The 26,964-nt window shown below is 37.5% G+C and overlaps 1 protein-coding gene across 3 annotated transcripts in view; it reads left to right on the forward strand.

The window, feature by feature from the left end:
- The first annotated feature begins 4,276 nt into the window (after positions 1-4,276).
- The window catches only part of LOC127440040 (multivesicular body subunit 12B-like), a 37,234-nt gene continuing 14,546 nt past the window's right edge, over positions 4,277-26,964 (forward strand). For 2 of the 3 annotated variants that reach the window (XR_007897057.1, XM_051696417.1), the window contains exons 1-5: positions 4,519-4,707; positions 15,456-15,578; positions 24,588-24,695; positions 25,204-25,300; positions 25,575-25,704. Coding sequence is in view for 2 of the 3 variants with exons in the window: in XM_051696417.1 (XP_051552377.1) it covers positions 4,660-4,707; positions 15,456-15,578; positions 24,588-24,695; positions 25,204-25,300; positions 25,575-25,704 (506 nt within the window). In the remaining variant the exon portion in view is untranslated. Of the gene's footprint in view, positions 4,492-4,518; positions 4,708-15,455; positions 15,579-24,587; positions 24,696-25,203; positions 25,301-25,574; positions 25,705-26,964 lie in introns of those variants that run through there. The other variant, XM_051696419.1, reaches the window with a different exon arrangement.

Below are 26,964 nucleotides of genomic sequence, written 5' to 3' on the forward strand. Positions count from 1 at the left end.
CAGCCACGGCCTCCTAATCGTCACAGATACTCTTTTGGTTGGAAAACGTCTTTACCGGCAGAAGTCGTTCACAAGCTGCACAAGTGTTGGACTTGATAAAGATTTTATTTATCGATAGGACATATTTGCAGGTTTAGTTTCCATTTTCCATGTTTTAAAGTATTCCGCTGGCATGCTGATCACTGAGAAACCACTCTAAACGATTCAGCAGCGTGCACATGAGCATTCTGAGTCATTCAGATTGAATCGCGAACTGATTCAGACCACTTGACTTTCGTCAAGCCAACATAATAACAGTATACAGTATGTTTACAGAATATCACAATATATATCACAATAGGATGTGTATTACAATTTACACATAAAACGGAGTGCGACAAATGGACAAATGCAGGGTTCTCATGTCACATACTATGATACATTTGACCGTGCACACAAATAACACGACTACAATCTCTGAATATCAAATTAAACACCAGTATGTGATAAACTGGAATAGTTTGTACTGTGTTACACTTCTGCAACCAATAACAGTTATAACCAGCAACCCAGAAGAAAGTTGTATTACACAAAGATTGCTTTTGCATATCTCATCGGACTTATTTGAGCTCTATGTATCAATAAAGTATCAATTTTATATCAGATGTTTCTCCTGTATATATATATATATATATATTAGTAAGAGTATAGAGCTATAGAATGAACGTGGATTGCATAGCTCTGATAATTTGGTCTTGGAAGAATCTGATGAGAAATATTTGAGTTAATGGCTTTTGATTGCACACCTTCGTATCTTGACAAATCTGAGCACAGTTTAAGACATTTTGGAGATCTCTTCTGAAATTATAGAGGTGAAATGCGAGATTATTGGGGTCTTAGAAAACAATCTGAGAAGCAAAATACATAAGCAAAGGTCTTCTTTTGTTCTCATTGCTCTCAAGGATTGACAATTTAAATATTAAAGACATCTAGTTTCTGATTTTTCTTTCCTGAGAATTAAACTGATGCTTCAAATGTGACTGATTTTCCAGATACAAAGAGCCTAGATTTAATTTCAGATCCAGTGTCAAGGATACCTGTTTATAACTTTAATAACTATAATGAAAACTATACACTCTTATCGTTGAATTCCTATTATAACTGCTTCAAATAAATGCCATTATAAAAACATTAAACACACACAAATACAAGGAGACAGACATGGTTTGAAGGGTTCATTGATTAGTCATCACTTTCCAGTACAATGTAAAGCTTTGGGCTCAGTTCATCTGCCAATCCTGCTTAAGAATAAACTGTGGGCTTGAGTACACCAATCTCATTAGTTCAATATGAGATTTAAGGCATCAAGAGCTTTCAGTGCTTGGATTGAACTGAGGAAACCCATTCTGCAAATGAGATTGCATCCGACTATTCCTGTGTTGCCATGAAACACACACACACACACACACCATTAGCCAACATTCACTGCAACCCCTAAAGTTGTCTTAGCTTAACATTTTAAGTGTTAATAACTCAAACGATTGAGTACAAAATTGAGGCTATATGGGAAATATCCATAACAATCCCTTGCATTTTAAAATTATATAATTACTGTATGATTCCTTGGTCAGTGGAAAAATAGGACACTGTTTTGATCTGTGATACTGATATAAATTTGAGTCAATTAGACAAAGACTATTAAGTAGAATCAACGATATTTTAATAGAAAAGTCATATTTTTAATAGAGTTAAGTCTATTTGCATCTAGTTACCTTAACGTAAATAGTTAAGTTCATTCTATATGAACACCAGGTTAAGTGAACTTAATTACACAAGTTTTGGAGATGCCATTACTTTAATTGAGGGAACCAGTTTACTCAGTCAGTTGAGTTAAGTCAGCTTATTAGGGTTTTCAGTTCAGAACATCAATTAAAGAAACAGTACACTTCAAACTGAAAACTCTGTCATAATTTACTCACCTAAATGCCGTTCCAAAGCTGTATGACTAAAAAGTTCAAACGCTGAATTTTTTAAGAATATCCTGGCTACTCGCTTCCATATGAAAGTAAATAAAGACTGGGGCTGTTAAACTGCAAAAGGACAAAAAAATCACCACACTATATTTTAAACAATTGTCCATGTGACTCATGTATTATATTCCTAGAGCCATCTTTGTGAAAGAACAGAACAAAATTTGATAATACTACATGACACCATCACTGTACCATGATACTGTTTACATTACATTTTATGTTTCTCAAAGGAACAGTTTTAACTTTATTATTTCACATTGGTTGTTAATAAACCATGATTGCATCTAAGATGACGCCGCGGTTGGCCGCCTCAGTATGGAGCTCTCCAGTTCTTTTCTTGTTTTTGTTTGTTTGTCCTGTGTTTAGTCATTTATTTCCGACCAGTTTTACCAGAGATGAGCTGCTAAATATTCGGCAGCACATGTCAGACAATCTTTTACCGTTTTTTGATTATTCGGATGTTCTGTTGGACATTTTAGTCAGAGGAGCAGCGGTGCTGTACAAGCGCGTTAAAAGACGCAAAAGTGGGAATCAAGCCGGCGCGCTGGTCAAGCTCCAACAGCGCGGCATTCAAACCATGCTAACAAGCATCAGTCTAGCGAATCTCCGCTCTCTTCCTAAAAAAACGGACAAATTACTTTTCCTCTCTGGCAAAAATAAGGACTTTGCAAATTCTGCTGCATTGTGCTTTACGGAAACCTAGCTGAGTGAACCCATTCCGGACAGCGCGTTACATCTGCTGGGCTTCCAGCTGTTCAGAGCGGATCGCACCGGGGAGTTATTTGGGAAACCGAGAGGCGGTGGAACTGTTTTTACGTCAACGAATGTTGGTGTGCAAATGTAACAACGCTGAAGAAGATGTGCTGTCCTAATTTAGTGGTGCTCTTCATAAACTGTTAGCTTTTCTACTTGCCGTGGGAGTTTTCCTCCTGTATTCTTGTGAGTGTTTATATCCCTCCACACACGTATGTGAATGCAGCACTGCAACAGCTGACTGATCACATCACAGACACGGAGCAACAACACCCGGACTCACTTATTTTTCTTCTTGCCAATTTTAACAAGGCAAATCTCACACATGAACTGCCCAAATACAGACAGCACATTACATGTCCCACCAGAGACAGAATATACTGGATCACTGCTACACAACCATAAAGGATGCATATCACTCTGTCCAACGTGCAGCTTTAGGACTCTCTGATCACTGTCTGGTTCATCTTCTTCCAGCCTACAGACAGAAACTAAAATCAGCTAACCCTGTAGTAAAGACTGTAAATGGATTAGAGTTGCTAAAAGAAGCTATTCTGAAAAGCTAAATTCTGAAGTTTTCAGCTAAAGGACTTGCATCAGTGTGGAGAGGCCTGAAAGACTTTACCAACTAAAAGACACCATCCCCCATCTTCCTCTTCGAGTACTGAGCACCAGAACAGCCAGGCACAGGAACAGTTTTTTCCCTCAGGCCATCCACCTCATGAGCAGTTAAAACTGCCCCCAAATACATTCCTTTAGTCAATATCAACCATGTGCAATATTCAATCCATCCAATATCTATTTCATTTATATTCTTTAACATATCCTACCTTTTCTTCAATACATTACATCACCTGCACATCACTGTATATCTGTATATAAAATATTCTAACAACATTATTGCGCTATTGTATTTTTCTCTTTTTTTGTATCTGTTATATCGTATTTTTTTATGTCACTATATGTATATATGTTTAAATGTATATGTTTGTATGTATGTACATACGTTGCATTCCCTTGCACTGGATGCTTTTGTCACCATGACAAATTCCTTGTGTGTGTAAGCATACTTGGCAATAAAGCTGATTCTGATGACAGTAAATATGCAACATGAATGTTTTAATCCTTAAGATGTAATTTCTGCAGCAATTTGGGTATATCAGTTTGAAACTATACACAAACTTGTTTTTATATCATTGTGGGGACTCTCCATAGACTTCCATGCATTTTATGGATTTTATACATATCTAACGATAATTTCGATACCCTAACCCTCACAGAAACATTTTTGCATTTTCAAAAAAACATAATTTAGTATGTTTAATAAGCCATTTCCCTCGTTGGGACTGCTGGTTGGGCCCCACAATGTAAGTGGTTTTGCTATCCTTATGGGGACATTTGGTCCCCATACTGTAGTATAAACCTGTATAATATTAAATGGCAAAAACACTGAAACCACATCAACAACAAACCCACAGAACACACAGAACACGCACGCACGCACACACACACACACAGTCTCACAATAGCTTCTCAGGACACTCTCACAAATAAAGGAGAAAGGCGTCGATTAAAATGGATTAAATCGTTCACAGCTGAAGTGTAAGGGAGTAGTAACACTTCAGCTGTGAAATGTAATACAGACAGAAGAGGAACCATCGGCATTACATCTCTTCACAGCGTCAATCTGTGTGTGTTTTGAAGTGTGTTTGTTGACCGCACTGGGGTAAGACAGGCGTCCATTACCATATTCGCTTCTGCTGCTCTGCATTTCTTCCGCCACTGCCGAGCTTTCGCTCCCCCTCCCGCCGCATTCCCTCTCGCTCCGCTCCGCTCTGCTTACACGCACAGCCGAGGCTCCTGCGGCCTGCTGCTACCGCCTTGCGCTGCGGGCATGAAACGCTGCTTTTGTCCGAAAAGCAAGGACGCATTGCCGCATACAGTTAAGTCGACGCTCACTTTAATGTTTGACTTGTTTATTTGGAATTTTGGAAACTGTTTTAGCTTGTTAGCATGCTAGGCTAGGCTAAACACTGAATCTCTATGGAGTCTCCTAGCAACCAGGGAGCTAATGCTAATGTGCAAAACTGAATGTGTTATCGTGCGCTACAATGCGAATATTCAGGTTTTTAAATCGTATCATAATCGTAATGAAAAAAATAAATAATCGGAGATAAATATATATGTGTAAGTGGTTAAATGTTTTTAAAGGAGCTGTGAATTGTTTTGTATGGCAGTAAATGGGGTACCAGTCAGTGATGGGTAGATAATGTTATTGTAAAGGATTTTTGAAATATTATTTAAGTGCTTTGTTATCTCAAGCATATATTTGCCAATTTTTTTTAATGCAGAAACGTTTCAGTAGCACGGGGGGAATACTGACAGTTGTCTTATTTATTATGGAGAACAGTGCTCGTCTATATTGGGGAATATGACATCTGCTATGTTATAGTAGTTTTTTTGTGTTGATTCGGATTTTTTATATACATATGATTTATCAAAGAACCTGCACCATTGTACATGTACCATGGTAGAAGAGTGGTGTTCTTGGGGGTACCATGTATATTGGTACTAATCATTATGGGAATCTGCAGTCCAGTATTTATTTATTTATTTATTTGCACATTTACATTCCCTAATTTGCCTGTTGCATTAACTGTAAAATTATTAAACAGCCACTGTTGTCATTCGCAGAAAGAGGGTGGACCGTATAAACAGAGGTTATGCGTAGAGGTAGACCGATATTGGTTTTACCGATTAATCGGTGCCGATAGTTGCTTTTTGGTACTATCGGATATCGGCAAAAACTGTGTTGATAGTTGCAGATATTTCTTTTAGCATTTCAAAATAAGAGTCCCCAGTGTGTTTCAGACTTTATACTTTAAAGGTCCTGCATTATGCACCAAATCTTAATTTTTTTCTGGTTATAATTGGGATTTTGGTTGACCAAAAAACTGCATCTGGGATTTTAGTCAGTTTGTACTCTTATTCTTTGCCCGTCATAATAAAGAAATGTGTGTGTGTGTGTGTGTGTGTGTATATATATATATCTATCTCTCTCTCTCTCTCTCTCTCTATATATATATATAACTTCTTATAAATCATCTTTAAAAACTATCGGACGATTTATCGGTTATCTGCCTTTCCCACCACATTAGTTATCGATATTTGCAAATTCCACTATCGGTTGACCTCTAGTAATGCAGTAAGAATAATTAGATAATTAGAGTAGATGTGATTAAGGTGGCCCATGCAGTTCACAAAACTGTGCCAGTCTGCCAGTTAAAAGGCATGGTTTCATTTGTTTGTCTTGAGCATTTGCTTCTGCCACCTGTGCAAATAAACATGTTTTGTTAGAGAGGTGGAGTAAACTTGAACAAGCTACAAAACTAACAAATACAGTGCTCAATAATAAGGATTTTTAATGTTATTTTTTAGCAGTATGTTTTTAATTAATCCATGTTAAATTGAAATACGTGCAGCAGCTCTGATATGATGGCATAAATGAAGCAATGGCCTGATTGGGCTGGCATCCTTATTGTAGAAGACTGACATGTCTTTCTTTGTGGCTCCAGACTTTTCAGTTGGCAGTGAGTTGACAGTGCCAGCATCTGGGCCATCTGAGACGGTTCTGTCCTGTTGGCACATAAGTGATGTGATATGAGATCTGATGCTGATGTTTAAGCGGAAGCACAGAGTCTGTCCTGCTCAAGTTTCAGAAAGGGTGATGTGTCTGGTGTTTATAATTAATGCTTTGGTGTGCATTCATTTATTTACCTTAAAGATAATTTTATTTATTATGACAGAAGGCCGCGCATTAACAGTAATTTTACAGCAGGTTAAAATGTTTAGACTAGAGCCCGACCGATATGGTTTTTTTGAGACCGATACCTATTTTAGAGGGGGAAAATTCACTGATTACCGATATGGTGGCTGATATAGTTAATTTTTGAGCTGGAATGAAAACAGACCTTTTCTATGTGGATTGTGCACTGATTTTGCACTGATATGACTATGCAAAGGTACTCAAAAGGCTACTTTCTTAAATATTTTTATCAAAGAATATTTGACATTATTATTATTATACATTGTCAACAAATTCTAGAAATGAACACTGAGAAAATAAAGAATAAATAAAAATACAATAAATAGCTTAAAAAAACATCAATTCTGTATGTTCAATATCAGTCAGTTGCTGACCATTAAAATAAAGAATAAATAAAAATAAAATAAATAGCTAAATAAACATCAGTACTGTGTAATATCAGTCAAATGCTGACCATTAAAATAAAGATTAAATAAAAATAAAATATAGCTAAATACATCAGCCGTAGTACATAAATGCGACAGATAAACAGCGGCAGCGGTGTTGCACCATATTCTGCTATACAAGTTCAGGGGAAACTTTCAACGGTGGAAAACCAGACTTTTAAACATTACATTTTATATATGCAACGACTGGAATTGTTCGGTTGAAGGGGTACCAAACTGTGAATCCTGAACAAAACAGTTTGGTGAATACGTTTACAAATTAGCTTCCACTAAGCTGAAAAGCAATGAAATTAGCTACGTGGTTAGCTAGTTAGCTATAAGCTTGTTGTCACAGAGAGTAAAAGATAGACGTTGTTTATTTACTTTCCAGCATTGCGTCTCACCAACTAGGTAACAACATAGCTTGAAATCAACACTCAACAGACACAATCCACCACCGCACCGTTGTCTGCTGAGCTGCCAAAAAATGCTCTGATGTTTACCTTTCAATCTGCTACATTACTTTTATATAGGCTTTAATAAGGACGCGTCAGTGTACTTGCATCAGACGGACAGTTTTGGAGGGTCTCACTTTGGTTGCTTCGACTCATAAAAGCCGCATTTTTAGGTCGCTGTGCCAAGTTAAACATAGTTTGAAACTTTAAAAAAACATGTCTTGAGAACCCTGCATTCGGAATTGTGCTGTGTTTGAACTCGAGAACGCATACTCATCTTGTGCTGTCGCTAGTGTCAAGCAAGCCTGAGTTTTGTTTGTTCCCTGTACAGCTGCGTGTTGCCTATACAGCTGGAGATTCGCTTACTGCCCCCTGCTGAAAACATATGGTACTTCAAGCTTGAATTGTTCCAATGACAGGAATATTTCTTATTGCGATCCGGGAACATGATTAATCGTGTACATTTTTTTTTTTTACGCATTATTTTACAATCGGGCTGAATTAACGTGTTAAATCAACAACCCTAGTATGAATAGATTTTGGAAGTCTTCCACTCTGAAAACTCAGAATGTTTGTTCACCTAACTTGATTACATAAGATAAGAATAAAGTCTCGTTTACACCTGGTATTAAGTTGCATTTTGGCTGATTTTTTTTCTTTTTGTTTTCAAAAAGGATGGATGTAAATGGGGGCCAATTTTTTTTTAGATTTGTCCACTTCAACCACATTCAGAGGTGGTCAAATTGTGGTTTAAAACTTATAATCACTTTGGATTTGTAGTGTAAACACTAGGGCTGGGCAATATGTAGAATATTAACGATATAATCGTGATAATTTTGCTGACGATGTAAAATTGACCAATATTGTGAATATCGTGATGATTTTAATATGCTTTCATTTGGCCATTAAGTTTCATAAAGAGCGCATCAGTAGATTAATCTCATGATCCTTTAGGGCTGCGCAATTAATCGAAATAATATCAAAATGGCAGGTCAGTCATTTGTGATTATTAATCCACAAAAGGCTGCGATTTACAAACAGATAAACATGGTTTGTGAGCGCTTCAGAATACGTGCTGGTCTGTGTGCACGCACATGGTGGTGTTCTCAGATCAGTTCATGTGCATTGTGAAATCAAAGTAATGCAGGTTTAAGCATTTGACAATTCCAAACATTAGTAACCTCTACAAGTTATTATACAAATCTACAAACGTGGCACAGAATAACAGAAAAGGAGATTACAGCGTTTCAGGAAATGCGGAAGATTGTGAACTGTCAAATACACATTGCCTTTTCTATGTCAAAATAAAAGCTCATTGTGAAGAAATATATTGGACAGAAATATAGAAACTGGACAGAAATATATTACTTTTGTATAATGCGTATCTAATAATCAGAATAATAATGATAATTCAGCATTATATTATAATAATAAACCTGACGTGTCCCACAGTAATAATTTAGTATTATGCAATGTTCAACTGGGATGTCAAAAATAAGTCAGTGAAGATGCTTTGAACAGAAAAAACATTTGAAGGTAAATAATGCTTTTTATTAAGCTACTATGTATCATTGCGTATGAAATATAAAAGTAATTATAAATTATAAATTATTGAAATTCATTCTCCCTTGTGTTTATTTAGTCAAAAAGCATAATTTTAATGTCTTTAAAATATTGAATCTACTTGGCTACAATGGCTGTTTGGATGAAATGATGGCTCCTCTGATTATAAAAACAAACACTTTTGAGCCATTTTAGAGCAAATACATAATTATCGAGATATATATCGAATATTGTCAATAGGCTGAAAAAAAATTGAGATATAATTTAAGACATATCGCCCAGCCCTAGTAAACGCACATTCGTTTATAAGCATTTACAGCACCACCCACTGGCATATCGCACAATTTACGACAAGGTGTAAACAGTGATGTGTCTCGCCTGTTCACTTCTGATTGGATCTTCCAATACTAGGGCTGCTACGGTACATGTATCCGCGCCGACCCGAACGGATACAGGAATGGTACACGCAGTCACATGAATGATTACATCTTAACGAACAACACAAACGACTTGGAACTAAAATGAAAAAAAAATTGCGGAGCAACACGGGACCGCACGGAACCAAAACTTAACAGAAAAGAGCGCCACCCGGTACGCTAGAAACTGCGGATCAGATAAAAGCATGTGAAGTTTATACTAGCTAGCTCGCTATTTTTCCCAACTGTGATAGAACTAAACAAATTATAAATATGTTGGACTTAAATAAGCCAGAGATTGAAGACCCACCGTCATCTCTAAAATCTGTTGTTTGGGAGCATTATTGTTTCGCAGTAAACTACAGTAATACTGGGCAACGAGTTGTCAACAGGACGAAGGCTGTGTGTTGGCTCTGTTTCACCGAAGGCGGTATGTCTCTGGAAGCACATCTAACATGATAACTCATTTGTGTTGACATCATCACATGTGTCTCTTGAGCTTCGGGAGCAAATCATAAACAGACTGTGCAAGTTAGTCTCGCCACACCATTCAATCAGCCTCTCACTGCAACAGGACAGTTATTCCATCAACGTGAACATACACTACCCGGCGGCTTTCGCTGTTGTGCACTGTCTCCGTGTTTACAATCACATCTCCCGCTGACCGTTTTTCGATACGCTTTATTACCGAGGTACGTACCGAACCGTGAATTATGTGTACCGTTGCAGCCCTATCCAATACACATCTTAATACCAGGTGTAAACAGAGCCTGTGTGATTTCCCTTTAAGTAAGAACTGCATTCCTTCCCTGTTAACAAATGCAGTCTATTCATGTTTGGTTTTCGCACTGTTGACTCCATTGATGTCACACCATTTTTTAACACTCTCTTTGGGCTGTAGAGTTCTCACATGCTCTCAGTTTGGCCTCGCTCTCTCGCTCTGCCTCCCTTCACCCACTCTGTCTGTTTGTCTTGCTGCAAGCTGCTTCCTTGCGCTCAATGATTTGACAGCTTCTTTGTGGCTTGTTTTGGATAATACTGAGGGTCGGCCTGGTTGCCAAGGTTCCTCCAAAGCTTTTAACTCTATGCAAAGACTGTGTTTAATTTGTATGCGACTACATGACTCTTTAGACACCCAGGAACAATGAACCCTGACTCCAAATCAGTGCGGTATTGATTTGTGAGAAACTGATTTGTGATAAAGACAAACTCAACATGATGGAGACGATACCAAGATACCGCCACAAATGCAGCGTCAGTGTCATTTGTGGTTATCACAGCTGTGCCGAGCAGTTTTTCCCTTGAACTCTTTGCTTAATATGTTAATCTGTGGTAGTTTCCTGTTTTTACCACTCAAGACTTTTTACGTTTTTGCGGAACATGTATGCTCTTGTTCGGTATTGCCTCTCGGATGATTTGGAAGTGTGTTTACAGACTTCAAACAAGCAGACTTTGTTACCAGAATCCTGCTAAATGTAGCTTTTGGTCTGGGCATCAATATCTCCTACTCTTGATATTGTTAGTCCATTGTATTAATGGGATAGTTTACCCAATTATAAAAATTGTGTTTTTGTAACACTTGTTGTTCCAAACCTATATGAATTTCTTCTGTGCAACAAAGAGGAAAGCTGAGTTTGAAATCATGTTCTAGGGCTGTCAAATAAAAATGTGAAATTCGAATATTTGTCGAATGTAAAACAGAAATGCACATTCGAATGCTAAAATTGTGCATTCGAATTTTGGACGTGTGCCAAGCAGTGACGACAACGACACACAAACCATTGAACCAGTCGCATTCTAGGGCTAAAATCAGACTAAGCTCAGTGATTAAAACAGAATGCGTTGTCTTGAGATGAGCTTCAAAGGATGAATGTTCTTTTTACATGGACGCAGTGTCTAACAATGCAGCGCTCCTGCACGAGACGTCCATCTAGTGCATGCTTCCATGTAAAAACATGCATTCAGAGTGAACATCCCCTGAGGAGGAGGTCTTTCACTGTTGTGTCTTGCTCTCTTATCAGTGTCTCGCTGCATAAGCGTAAGGTATGCACATACAACTGTATTTAATGAGAAACAAAGTGGTATTATTGCCGGTTTTATGAAGCTCATATCTATGGTAATACTTAAGCACGAGTATGCGCTAAAGTGCAACACCATGGTAACACAGAAATGTCTATTGGATAGCGTTTCTTTTGTCAATTGACTTTTTAATTTAAGATTTCAGAAAGTAAACTGGCTAACCTTGTGTTCCAAATGGGATAAATCATCCTCCGAAGGGCACTTTAAGGGGAGAACATCATGATAGTCATGCTGTATGGTCGCTTCAAAGAGAATTTCCAAAAAATGTAACTTAAAAATTGAGTTCCGAATGACCATGGTTTTTGAACACCTTTTAGCTCTCCAAAGCTCTCATAGTGGAGGGTAAAGTCTTCAAAGGGATTAGACTGGAATTCGACCTAAATCTTTTGACTTCATAATTTTACACACTCTTGTTAACAGATTTGTTCTGAATTATTGCGCACTCTTGTAGATGTAGAAAAAAACAATTGTCTTGTAGCTTTTAACTCACCTTAAATAATGTCTTTCAAATTCAAATTTAATTTGAACTTTGGTAATATTTAAGTAACAAATTCGAATGTTCTTTCTTAGCTATATTGTCAGCCCTATCATGTACTGTCAGAGTATGTACTGTTTTTGATAGCGGTTGACCGATATATATATCCCAAGGCCGATAAATCGGCCGATGTTCAGAATTGTTTTAATTACCGGCATCAGCCGATAAATTTTCCCCTTTGCCCGATTTGTTTCTTGACAGCGCCGAGAATCGCCTGCTTGCACGTGAAGTGACAAAGACATGTAAACGACCAGTCATGGTTTGTTTTGTTGTTACGTGCCATCGTGTTACTAAATAATCGACCAGTGTGCAACACAGTGTCGTTTAAACTCTCCGCTTATCAGAGCCGTGGTAGACGCGTTCGAGCTCATAATAAAGTGCTCATCTGTTTCATTTTCCCTCTCTCTCCTCAACAGTTCCCTGTAACTTTTAACTGTCTTGTCTAATGATAAAAAGGCAAATATCAATAAAACTAATATCATACACCGATCAGCCACAACATTAAAACCACCTGCCTAATAATGTGTAGGTCCCCCTCGTGCCACCAAAACAGTGCCAACCCGCATCTCAGTATAGCATTCTGACATTATATTCTTCTCTCCACAATTGTACAGAGTGGTTATCTGAGTTACCATAGACTTTGTCAGTTCAAACCAGTCTGGCCATTCTCTGTTGACCTCTCTCATCAACAAGGTGTTTTCATCCACAGAACTGCCGCTCACTGGATGTTTTTTGTTTTTGGCACCATTCGGAGTAAATTCTAGAGACTGTTGTGCGTGAAAATCCCAGGAGATCAGCAGTTACAGAAATACTGTAACCAGCCCATCTGGCATCAACAATCATCCATGCGGTTATCTAATCAGTTAATCAAGTGGCAGCAGTTCAGTGCGTACAATCATGCAGATACGGGTCAGGAGCTTCAGTTAATGTTCACATCAAACATCAGAATGGGGAAAAAATGTGACGGGTTGGTTTGAGTATTTCTGTAACTGCTGATCAGTGAGCCGGATATAGTAAGTCATCCTGGTATTTCTCACCTGCTGTTTTATGAATACTGAGGATTCGGAAATACAACTCCAATTGGAATACTGTTTTTGCCATAATTTATAATAGGGAAGTATGGATATTCAGATGCAGAGGAAGTTTTGAAGAATGTTGATGCTGCTCTATTCCATTCAGTGAATTGTCATTAAGGAGCGTAACAGCCTGTGGTCACTGTTTGCTTTTTCATTGTATGAGAAAGGGCTTAATTTTAGCGTCAACATGAAATGGAATTCGCAATCGCAATATTTCCAAGTGAAACAGGATATTTATTGAGAAAAAGAATGTAGGCTGCGGCTTGATTTCATGAAGGAAAGTCAAATGGGTGTGGAATGACATTTTCATTTTTATGTGAACTATTCCTTATACTTATTCTTACTTAAAGGAAAAGTAACCATGAGAATGAGTTGCATGGAACCGTTGCTGGTATGGTTCAGTGCATCGTACCCACCCTCTAGACTATTGTTCTATTCTACAAACCAATAAATTCTGTTCAAACATGTCTCTTGCACTGTGACTTTGTTGCATTTGTCAGTTTGTCTTCATATTTTGGCAGTGTCATCATGGTTTATTCTGCTCTGTGTTGTCTCTCTCACTTGGAGATGTTTGGATATTGGCTTGCTTAAATGTGGGTATTGTAGTGAGTGTTGTGACATTCCAACGAACTACGGAGGCCATTTTAGCAGCACTTTACACTCAACCTTATAGATTTTAAGATGTCAGCAATGTTGTGAAACCTTACGAACCCATTGTAATTGAATGCTTTAGAAACTTCAGACTAAACAAACACTATTCAGGCAAATCTCCCAGCCTGAATGTTTGGTTGCATGTTCTGTCAAGAGTGTTTTGTAGGGATGCACTGATGTATCGACTGTCAAAATTTATTGGACAATTATTGACCAAATTAAAAGCATCGGCATATCAGTTATAAGCATGAAAATGCTGATATGAAAAACCGATGGTTTATTTATACAGTATTTCATTAGTAACACACTTTGTAAAAACTCTGTGAATTCAAATGCACAATCCAGAAATAAGAATCATAGCCACTATATATAGAAGGGTTGGCACTCCTAAGAACATTAATGCGGAAAAAATGCCATAGACTGACGTGACAGTTGTGAAAGCATCACTTACCAAAATGCATTAAAACCAGCAGACTTTGACTTCTGATACATCGGTATGATATCCATTAATGCTGCATGACTGATTGAATTAAGATTGAAATCACACGGGGGGCCTGGGTAGCTCAGCAAGTAAAGACGCTGACTATCACACATGGAGTCGCACGTTCGAATCCAGGGTGTGCTGAATGACTCCAGTCAGGCTTCCTAAGCAATCATTTGGCCCAGTTGCTAGGGTGGGTAGAGTCACGTTGGGTTTACCTCCTCGTGGTCGCTATAATGTGGTTCTCGCTCTCGGTGGGGCGCGTGGTGAGTTGTGCGTGGATGCCGCGGAGAATAGCATGAGCCTCCACGCGCCCTAGGTCTTCGCGGTAACGCGCTCAACAAGCCACGTGATAAGATGCGCGGATTGACGGTCTCAGATGCGGAGGCAACTGAGATTTGTCCACCGCCACCCAGATTGAGACGAGTCACTACGCCACCACGAGGACTTAGAGCGCATTGGGAATTGGGCATTCCAAATTGGGGAGAAAATCAAAAGAAAAAAGATTGAAATCACGCATGGCCTTGCACAATTGCTAAACCTTAAAAGGTGCCTTTTACAAGATATGCTGCATCCGAAAATGTATCCAGCTGCCTAATCAGTTAGCCTAACTGCTTAATTGACAGTGTTTTTGAATGAATGGAACTCTTAAGGAAATTGGTCTCTGAACAGTTTGAAAAGCACCTTATTTTCATCCTTCCTCTGTATACCTCCGAAGGCAGCATTTTTCAGTTTGGGATGCAGCCACAGTCTGCATTCAGTGATTCAGTCAGCGCTGTGTGAGCAAGCGGCGCCCTCTTGCGGTCTGGACGGCATTATCCATTATACCACTATAATACAGAATTTGAAAGGGATTTTGTTCCTTTGGTTAAAACTTTTCTTTTTCCATGATGTGGTTGACTTTCCATGGAATTACCCAACATATGCATAGTATGATTTCGTAATGTTCTATCATATACTGTACATACGTGTAAAATGTGAGTTCTGTTGTTTTGAACTGGAAAAACAGAAGTACAATATATTTTTTTTTACAATGTTTTGTTTTTTTTTCATATCATGTTATCTTTTTTTAATTTTTTTTTTATTTTTTAATCTTATTTTTCTTTTAATCTTCATATCGGTGCATGCGTAGTGTTTAATCTAAACTTTACTTGTAAATTTGACTATACTCTTGTTTCCTCAGAACTCCTCCATGATGCCTGAGGTACGGGACCTTTCAGATGCCCTGCCAGAGATGCCAATGGACCCAATCACTGGCGTAGGAGTTGTGGCCTCAAGAAACAGAGCTCCCACCGGCTATGATGTGGTAAGTGTCCTTTACTTTACTGTCAGTCAGATACAAGCAAGAAAAGCCTCCCAAAGTTCTTTCTTTGTAAAAAGTGCATATGGAATTAAAGCAGATTTCTCTTTATTCCTCTGAATCAAGAAATCATATCTGTAAGGGGCCATTCACACAAAACACGTTCTGTGTCCATATGCATTGCTTTTTTAGCGTCTCAGTTTTTAATAAGCCATGTCAAGTTGAAGCCATGTTGGGTGCGACATCGCATCTTAATACCAGGTGTAAACAGGTCTCTGAATAGCCCCTTAGAAAGTACCTCTAGTTCCTTTTTGGGTTAGGGTTAATTTTTAGAATGCATGAGACACTACGTGTGTGCTTTAAAACCTAGTGAGCTACCAACCTAGACATCTTTTCAAACACACACATGATGGCCAAAATGATAAACATTTAGAATTAATTGTAGCAAATAAGATGCACACCAAGATGCAAAAATGTACTCCTTTAGCACAATATTTACTCAACATGCACTCATTTATGGCTCTCAATCGATAATATTTTGTTTAAATCGAATTAAGTACATGATATGCTTATTAATTAATCGAATTAATAGCATATATAAATATTTGCTGAGTAAGGCTGTCACGAAACAATAATATTTATAAAAAGTATTGATGTGCATGGGTAACTGATTAATCGAGTATTTGACTAGTAAAAACACTACTTGAATATTGCAACTTGATTTTCCTTTGTGCCTTTGCCTGCCGTGGGTAACAATGAAACTGCTTCTCTCACTTAAATCTTGCCATTATAACTCAAAGCATTGGATTCACCCAAAAAAGTCAATTCTGTCATTATATAAAATGATTGTATTTCTCCGGAAGACTTGTAATGTATGTTTCTATGTGTGAGTGCAAATGTTTTTTGTCATTTTTGAGTCTAGATGTTTTTGTTATGCATATGGAGCTAATTTTTAAATAAGAAAAACCGGGTTGAAAGTTGAACATAAATTTCAATTAGTCAATTATTCGTTCTTTTTTTGTGTGTGTGTAAGAGCACTCGACTACAAAAATGATTTGTAATGCCCATCCCAAATAAATAGTTATTTTTAATATTAATTATTATTATATATAATATATCTATTATAAATATAATAATTCAGATAATTAAAATTCAGATAATTATGTAATTACTCAAATGTACAAAATATTATAATGCAGTTAATAAAGTGGTAGTTAATATAATTAATTATCAGTATTATTAATTAATTAAATAATTAATCAGCATAGGAAATTTTTTTGGTATCACTACCCTAAAAAAACCTTTACTTGGTTTTGTAACACATGCTTACTGTTTGTTTTTCACTTCATTAACTCGTGATCAATATGCAAAATAACCTGTTTCTATGTTTTCTTGTCACGTTTCAGTCTTATGAGGCACTTTGTCTAAATCGCTAGGTAAAACAGACTTGTTTGAGTGCTGAAACATGATGGGTCTTGTGTAATTGTTGATTATGTAATGGAAGAACAATGCTGGACGTACTCAGCTGTGGATTTACAGTTGATATTAACAAACACCACTGCAGATCTGAACACAAACTGTTCATCTCAGTTGCACCGTGGTAGCTGCAATTCAAAAGCATTCACAATTCAGGCTGAGGGAAATACGATCTGTGTGTGGTGGGGCTATTTTCCCAGCTCCTGACTTTTAAATGCACTCAGCTATGCGGGCAACATCTACGTAATAAAACCAGCAGGAGTTTCAAGGGGACCAAGGAGAGGTCTTTTAAAAAAAAAAAAGAGTTTGTTTACAATAATCAGTCTTGTGCTCTCATTTTACCTTCTATTTCAGTGCATGAGTTCTCCTTGAGAACCTTTTGGGAGAATGCCACATAGCTTATTATCATGAAAATTGATGTTTACATGATGCATCTTGTTAATTGCCTGACATTAATATCTCATTACGCCCAAGAAAGTACATTTCTGCTGCTCACTTGGTTGATCTTAAGCATTAACCTTCAGAAAAGAGTTCAGGCATAGGTTGCTGAAATTCTGTGGTTTTTAACATGTTTTTGCACCATTGTACAGTGGAGTTCAGAAGTCTGACACCACATTGAAAATCAACAATTTAAAATCTGTGTTTTGCACAAACTTGTGGAGTCCATGCCAGCGCGAGTGCATGCTGTGCATGTAAAGCAAAAGATGAAGCATGAATACTAAGAAATTCTTTAAATGTATTTTGTTTCAAGTAACTTTAACTTTTAACTCAAATTACATAATAACATTAAAATTACCTGATAATATTGATGACTTATGTTGATAATATAATTTCTAATGAGAAGATGTTTAAGAAATTAGAAGCCAGAAGAGAAGAATTTTCTCTAATGGTCTTAGATTTTTGGACCCCACTGTCTTCTTGGTAAGAGCCCACACATGATCTGGATCTACTTTGGCAATAAAACGTGCAGTGGGATTGTTGTGTTTCCTTTGGCTGTTCCAGTCGTTGTCGTCAACCAAGCACAGAGTTTTACAATGCTTTCTGTGTGGATTGCGACAGTTTGTGAAAGCAAGGTCTGTTGATAGCACGCATTCCCGCCCTTCATCTCCCACCCATCTCCATCTCAAAAGGCAGAATCACTGTACTCTACACGCAAACAGAGTAAATTTAACTGCCAGAGAGTGATCTGTTGTTTCAGGCTCTAACAGTGAACTACTTGGGTCGTTCTGTCTGTTCATCATCAAATTACAGAGGACCGAGGACTGACCCTTGGGGAACCCCTGAAGTCACAGCCCTATGCTATTTTTATACTTGGGTGTAGTTGACTCTTGTTGACTCGACAAACATGCTACCAAGGCAATTTAATGAGGTCATTGTCATTCATTTATTGTTCAGAGTGAAATACATTACCAGTAGATGAAGCAGTAGGGGTTTGAAAAAGTTCAAAGTAGTACAGTGTGACAGATCTAGGGCTGGATAAAAATATCAATTTTCTGATGCATCGCGATCTTTATTTGAACAATCTCTATATCAATTCTTAAATCCCAAGATCTCTGCCATGTGAGTAAATTACTCGCATATGCAACCAAAGTTTGTGTTGTGCGACTATAAATGTCTGTAATTAGCCACTGGCTGGTAAATGTTCAGATTTTACTCGCTAGTGTTTGAGTAGAGTAGTGGAGAAGTTCAGCACAGAGATCCTTTCACTGTTGAGAGTAAACGTTTGGTTTGACTCATTCCGCGTAATGTGTAGGTCCCCCCCGTGCCGCCAAAACGGCACCAACCTGCATTTCAAAATAGCATTCTGAGATGATATTCTTCTCATCACAATTGTACAGAGCGGTTATCTGAGTTACCGTAGACTTTGTCAGTTCAAACCAGTCTGGCCATTCTCCGTTGACCTCTCTCATCAACAAGGTGTTTCCATCCACAGAACTGACACTCACTGGATGTTTCTTGTTTTCGGCACTGTGGTCATGTGTCGGTCTGTGGGATAGAGAGAGCGGTAAGGCTCGTCACCTGTTTCATAATGATCTCTAACACTTGTCATTATAGTGATGGCGGAGGGAAACTTAAAAGGCACGCCAGACCATCAGAGAGGAGAGAGAGTAACCTAAAGCACCACAGCGTCTGAGAGTGTGCCACATTTATTAACATGTTTGTTTATTTATAAATTTATTAAACGTTTACCGTCATGTGTGTAGTCAAAGAAACTGCCAATTAAAGGGCTAACCTTGGACCTGCTTCGTTGTCTCCTGACTCCTCCATTGCCCCGAACTAAGAACGTTTGCACAGGCACCATTCGGAGTAAATTCTAGAAACTGTTGTGTGTGAAAATCCCAGGAGATCAGCAGTTACAGAAATACTCAAACCAGCCCATGAGCGGCAGTTCTGCGGATGGAAATGTCTTGTTGATGAGAGAGGTCAACAGAAAATGGCCAGGCGGGTTCGAACTGACAAAGTCTACGGTAACTCAGATAATCGCTCTGTATAATTGTGGTGAGAAGAATATCATCTCGGAATGCAAAACTGAGATGCGGGTCGGCGCTGTTTTGGCGGCACGAGGGGGACCTACATAATATTAGCCGGGTGGTTTTAATGTTGTGGCTGATTGGTGTATGTTTCCTCTTTCTTCATTAGTTTTGCATGATGTCGTGTGCTCTGACCTGAATAAAGTGGTCCAAAAGTTGTACCATAGAGCAGAGTGTATAGGGGACATGGGCAGGGAATAAACAGATCTTTAGTCTATTTGGAGACAGATGGGTAGTTGATGCAAAACTATTTTAAACAGCATTTTTTTTAATATTATTTATTTTATAATTACTATACATGCCACATTTATGACCTCATTTTAACTGAGAGACTGCATACAATATTTTTACTTTTAAAAATTCAGTCACACCAGAGGACCGTTTAAAATGAACCAGTTAAAGGAATGTTCCGGGTTCGGCAGCATTTGTGGCATAATATTGATTACTACAAACTTATTTCGACTCGTCTCTCCTTTTCTTTAAAAAAAGCAAAAATGGAGGTTACAGTGAGGCACTTAAAATGGAAGTGAATGGGGCCAAAAAAAAAATGTATGTTAAAATACTCACTGTTTCAAATGTATAGCCACAAGACATACACAATGTGTGTGTAAACATGATTTTAGTGTGATAAAATCACTCACTAACCTTTTCTGGGGAAAGTTGTAGCCAATTTTACATCTTCGTTGCCATGACGGTGTAATGTCAACAAAGCCTAAAATCCTAAAGTGACTAAAAATGACAATTTAAATAACTTTACAGCTCAAATAATAAATGAGATTTAACAGACCAATTAATGTAAGTGCTTTTATACAATTATAAGCTTCACATTTCTGTCTTTAAACCCTGCAAAACTGGCCCTCACTTCCATTGTAAGTGCCTCACTGGAACCTCGATTTTTGCTTTTTTTAAAGAAAAGGAGAGACAAGTCTAAATTAATTTTTGTGATGATCAACATTATGCCAAAAATGCTGTCGATTGAGCTTAACTTGTATTGAACCCGGAACTTTCCTTTAACTACAGCTGGGTATCGATACAGGTTTCCAGTTCGATTCGATGAACAAGCTCTTGATACGATTAGATTCTGATTTCGGTTCAGTTTGGGAATATTTCAGTTAAAATGACAATTTTGCTTACATATGAAAGCAATTTGATGATTCTCAATGCCAATTTACAATACTAACTAATCTGAGCAAACATAGTTATCAAGTAATTGTTTAAGACAAGTTAACAGTCAGTAATTAAGTAAAAACAAAGAACAAGTTAGAAGCAATAGACCAAATAAAAACAATAGAATAAAGATGTAATGAAGAAAACAGTGCTTTATGTTTTTTTTTTGCAGCAGTATCAAGCATTCAAAGTAACGTTCAGAAATGTAAAAAAGCTATGAGTTGTAACATATTACGACTTAAATGATTGTATTCACTGTTTTAAAGCTATTAAAGTTAAGAGTGGTTTTCAATCCTTCAAATTATGGATGCACCGATACCCCTTTTCTCTTCCGATACCGTGTGGTATCGCTGATACCGATACCAATCCTGATCCCGATCCGATAACAGTGTTTTTTTTCCTAATCAGTTTAGAATATCTATACTTCACTAAGTGATATTAATTGGGGGAAATTTTTATATGTAAAGAAACACAATCCTCTAACTACACATTATTTCAATATAAATGTATAGTCTATTAAGAAAAACATTATTGTTAACTAGTCTACTGGATAATGCAACAGCAAAATTAACAGTAATTCTAGTAAAAGTCTTCAGTAGAAAAGAAGCCAGTTTTCTTTGCGCATTTTTTTTTTAATTGTATCTGTACTTTAAATGATTCAGACCTCTATTTTGCTCACTTTAGTTGTAAGATATCAGTCCACTTTTCATCAAGTTATTTTTTCGAACCCAGCCAACTTAAATATTGTTGTAATTTTGTTTAATTTTTTTTTTTTTTTTTTATTAATATTGACTTTTAGAATTTTATCATACAAGAGCAATATATTTCAGTCGTGCACCTTGAATTTTTAAACCCTTGCGCTTTTATTTTGACGGTTGGAACACTCCAGGACGTCCTGTACGTGTCTGTATTTGGGCAAGTTCACAGTAATTTAATCTGTTTCTTATTCAATATTTGGTGAATTGCTCCTCCGGTGCTGTTCTAAATGCATGTTATAAGCGAACCGAACTATTGATTAATTAAATCGCTTTTTGTACTCAGCCCTTAAGCGAAGGTAAATTTTTGTTTAAAAAATTACGAAAGAGAATAGTGAAGTCACGCCACCTAAAATATACAATTGCTCTTATATTATGTTACATTTGATTAAAAAAATTAAAAAGACACATTAAGCATTAAGTACAAATTATATATTGCTTTTCGGATAAACCGCCGTTATGTTCCATAAGACCGAATGCTTTGTCTTTTCAGACAGCAGTCTTACCCAAACGCTCATGTGGAATTTAGCAGCTCAGTGTTTAGCTGTGTTTGCCAAATGGTTCACGGGAAGTGGGTTGCCATGGCGTGGCTGATGGACGGCTCTGTGTGTGGGCAGCTCAGGCTGTTAATGGAGCAATCATGCATGTTGGCTGCTCTTGAGATAGACATCAGGAACAGAGCTGCACTGTAAAGACTGCAGTGAGCTACACACAAATATCCGCTGGTGTGGTTCATCCGGCATTGTCTTAATCTGCAGGGCTAATAATGAGGGAGAATTTCCCACAGACCTCTTGAGAAGCTAATTAGAGTCTTATAAATGACTATTTGCAATCTGTTGAAAACTTTAAAATGTGGCCTCCAACTAAAAAAGGGCTGTTCTGGGGTGTAATTTCACTCATGCCATACTGCACATAAAGACATTTGTTAATTCTTTACAAGATTATTTCACTCAAAAACATTTTGACGTAATGTAACCTCATGTTGTTCCAGACTTTCGATCTTCTATGGAATACAAAAGGAGATGTTTAGCAGAATTTCAAGCTGCTTTTGTCTGTACAATAAAAGTGGATGGTGATCAAGCAGTGCCAGAAATTGTTATTTGAAATTATTTTTTCTAACAATTTAAAACAAACTGTCTCTCATCCATTGACTTCAGTTTAATCAATTCATTAATACACATTTTCAAGACTCAGAATTTATTACCTCTTAACCTAAAAATTTGATCAACATAAACTCAAGCCAAAATATTTATAAATAAGACTATAATAAAATATTAGGCATTATTATCAGATGTTACAAATAAGATAATTCATTACGAGAGTATTTTTTGCCCCTGCATTTTAAATTTGGGGGGTATTTTTTAGAGCCCGACTGATATGGTATTTTTGAGACCGATACCGATTTTAGAGAGGGAAAATTCACCGATTACCGATATGGTGGCTGATGTAGTTCATTTTTGAGCTGGAATGAAAACAGACCTTTTCTATGTGAATTGTTCACCGATTTTGCACCGATACGACTATGCAAAGGTACTCAGAAGGCTGCTTTCTTAAATATTTTTTATCAAAGAATATTTGACATTATTATTATATATTGTCAACAAATTCTGGAAATGAACACTGAGAAAATAAAGAATAAATAAAAATACAATAAAATAGCTAAATAAACATCAGTACTGTTTAGTATCAGTCACGTGCTAACTATTTTAATACTGCCAGTCTTTCAACGGTGGAAAACCAGACTTTTAAATATTACATTTTGTAAATGCAATGGCTGGAATTGTTCGCTTTAAGGGGTACCAAACTGTGAATCCTGAACAAAACAGTTTGGTGAATACGTTTACACATTAGCTTCCACTCAGCTGAAAAGCAATGAAAGTAGCTACGTGGTTAGCTAGTTAGCTATAAGCTCATTGTCACGGAGAGTAAAAGATGGACCAGCATTGCATCTCACCAACTAGGTAACAACGTAGCGTGAAATCAACAATCAACAGACACAATCCACCACCGCACCGTTGTATGCTGAGCTGCAAAAAGTTGCTCTGATATTTACCTTTCAATCTGTGACATTACTGACTGCACTGACAAACTATAACTGGCTAACAGCAAACAGACATGAGTGATGTGGTTGTCAGGGACAGGGTTAACATTATATTAGTTATATTGAAAAGGGAAAATGATGGGGTCATTTTTTCTTAACTTTCCAGTATGTATTTCACAAACTAGTTAGCAATTTATGGAGAACACACCGCTCAACTCCGCCCTGTCTGCAGAACCACCGTCAGCTCAGCTCTGTGAACAATGGAGTCGGAGCGCGCTCTGCTGGACAAACTACGTAATGACACCAATTTAAAGCATTGTTTTCTGCATTATATGTTCTGAAAAAAAAGTTTTCATATCTGAGCATATCGGTAAACATATACGCCGATACAGATATATCGGTGAAAGGCTATATCGGCCGATAATATCGGTCGGGCTCTAGTATTTTTATCATTTTGGCCGCATTTTTGCCCTGAGCCCCCCTTATTTTCTGACCCTGCCATCGAGCTCCAAAAGGACAAAAAATCAACATAAAATTAGTCCATATGGCTCGTGAGCCATTTCCAAGTCTTCTGAAGCCATACAACAGGGAACAGACAGAAATTTGTTATGCACTTAAAATCTTTCCCTCTGCTGTAGCTTTACAGTCTCATCTGAAATAACTTGGCATGTTGTGTCTGGCATTGTTAACATCAATTCTCGATTGAAGCATCTTGACTCGCCATATTTGAATATATGCAAACACGCATGAGATCTGAGAGCTACGGCGGAGGCAAAGATTTTCAGTGAATAACTATTAAAATGCCAGTCAGTTTCTCATATGAAGTTATTTTATGGCTTCAGAAGATTTGGAATACAGTCCATAAGTCTAATATTATGGAGCTTATTTTGACAACAGAATTCTCATTTTTGGATGAACTATTCCTGTAATCAATTCAGAGAAACAGAAAGCTGAAAACAAGTGACCTTCTCCAAATGGAAAAATAATCAAGCGATCAGTCACATAAACAGTCAAGTCAATTATCTTTGTTTCTCTGTTCTTTTAGGTTGCACAAACCACAGATGGGATTGATGCAGACTTGTGGAAAGACGGTCTGTTTAAATCCAAGGTGACCCGCTATCTGTGCTTCACCAGAGCGTTCTCCAAGGAGAATGTGAGTCATTCCTTCATTTCTTTATCAAGAACATCTATTAGGAGGCGACTTTTTGTTCTGTGTTCAGCCTGGAGTGCCTTTTTAATCTGAAAGCAGAAAAGGGGAAAACTTTTTAAATAACTAGAGCATGTTTAGATACTCCTTATACTGTATGGGCGGGGCCAAACACAAAGATAAGTTTACACTAAAGATGTAAAAGTCCCCGGATACATAGGACACTCATATTTTGGTACCATTTGAAAGCTTAGAATCTGAACTTTTCAGAGACTACCATCACTTTTTTATTTATGTTATGTTGCTCAACTGTGTTAGAGCGACACCTGCATTTCAGATCTGTATATTGTGATGGAAGGTGATAGAGGAAAAAAAAAATTTCCTAGTACTTGCTGCCACCTAGTGGAATCAAAATAAAAGTTTTTGCAGTTTGATAGAGCAAACAGAACCTGAATTACATGCTTACAACATTAGGACATCAAAGAGATGTCATGTACTGTATCTCTCTCCACAGAGTCATTTAGGAAACGTGCTTGTAGACATGAAGCTCATTGACATCAAGGACACGCTGCCTGTGGGATTCATTCCCATACAGGAAACAGTGGACACACGTAAGCACTCGTCTCATTCACTGTTTTTCACTTTACAGCTACATGTTCCTGCCAGATCACATACCGAAGCTTCTTATTCAGAGCTTTTAAACATGCAGCCTGATATCTTGCATTAATGAAATGGCCTCCCTTGTGGATTTAGTTCCTTTCTGGTCTTAAATAATTAATTTATTGTGTGAAATGATCTGCTTTCATTCTTTCAGTTCAAGCAGTGACCTCATTCTATTCTTTCCCTCCCTTTCACTTTCTTTAATGTGTTCCTCTCTCTTCGCAGAGGAACCAGCATTCAGGAAGAGGAGGTTATGTATTAAGTTCATCCCGCGAGACTCCACTGAAGCTGCCATATGTGATATCCGTATCTTAGGACGCTCCAAACAGGCGCCACCGCAGTATACATTCATAGGGTCAGTTATCTTGAACAAATGCAGTGTGTGTACTAGACTGTCTAGCTCATATTTAATGGACAGTAACTTGGTAATCAGTGGGACAATGAAAGAAATAGTTCACCCAAAAGTGAAAACTCTGTCATCATTTACTCACCCCCGTGTCATTCCAAACCAGTGTGACTTTCTTTCTTAAGGCCCCTGCACACCTCCTATGAAATCGAAAAATGAATGGATGTGACGTCATTTAGAATGAAATCGAGCCAAAAAAAAGGTGTTTTTGAGTTTGTTTTGGTGGTTCGTAACAGCTCGCCAGCACAAACTTTCAGGAGAACTTACCGGCTGCCAAACGCCTTTTTACTGCATTTGGTCCACGTCATCGTTAGGTGTGACCTGTAGCTCCACTTACTTTGAGGCGTCAGCTATTTCCTGTTCAGTCAGTTAAGATCAGTCATCATGAACACACCGCCGTGCAGAGTTATTAGCGAGCTGGTGCAAATTTACCTACATCTGTACGAGATTTTCCAAGAACGTCATGTGATTTTACTATCTACTCAGATACTCTTAAATTTGTAATGCTGCTTCACTCATGTGCAGCTGAAAGCCATTCACACATCTGCCCAAAGAAAGATATGCCTCTAATCATAATTGTTTTTGTCTGTATTCTACCCATTTACACTCTTTTATACACCCATCTTTGCAGTAGTATCAGTGTCATCATAAATTACAATAACAGACTGCAATCAGCGCATAAATACTGCGAATAGCGTGTTAGCGGATTAGTGCCGTAAATGCAAAAGGTAAACATTAAAAATGACACATTATCTATTGCATGTTTAATGAAGTAGAGTAGTTAAAACTGTTTCTTTTACTGATCTCGTGTGAATTCTACTCATAGAATGGTGCATGAAGTCATTGATAACACATTTTAATGTCAAACTAGTTGATATTTTACGTGTAGTCTTGAGCGTCCTCATATTTAAATGCTCCTCTAAACACCTCTCACAGCAGTGTGGCCGGTGTCTAAATGTGTGCAAACAACATGCCGTTGCTGAGCTGTTTTGAACACTTATGAAGAACTTCTCCGTAAATGTGCTGGGGCCTTTATTCGGATCAAGTCAAGTCATTATATCTGTTATGCAGATTACACATTGTTTTTTAAAGCAGCTTTACATAAAATCATGCCATAATGTCTTTAAGCAAAGGAGATGTTTTAATGAATATTTCTTTCTGTCTTTCTTAATAGTATGACAATGGATAGTGACTCACTTTAAAGCTTAA

The sequence above is a fragment of the Myxocyprinus asiaticus genome, chromosome 4, assembly GCF_019703515.2.
Source record: "Myxocyprinus asiaticus isolate MX2 ecotype Aquarium Trade chromosome 4, UBuf_Myxa_2, whole genome shotgun sequence".
Classification (NCBI taxonomy): Eukaryota; Metazoa; Chordata; class Actinopteri; order Cypriniformes; family Catostomidae; genus Myxocyprinus; species Myxocyprinus asiaticus.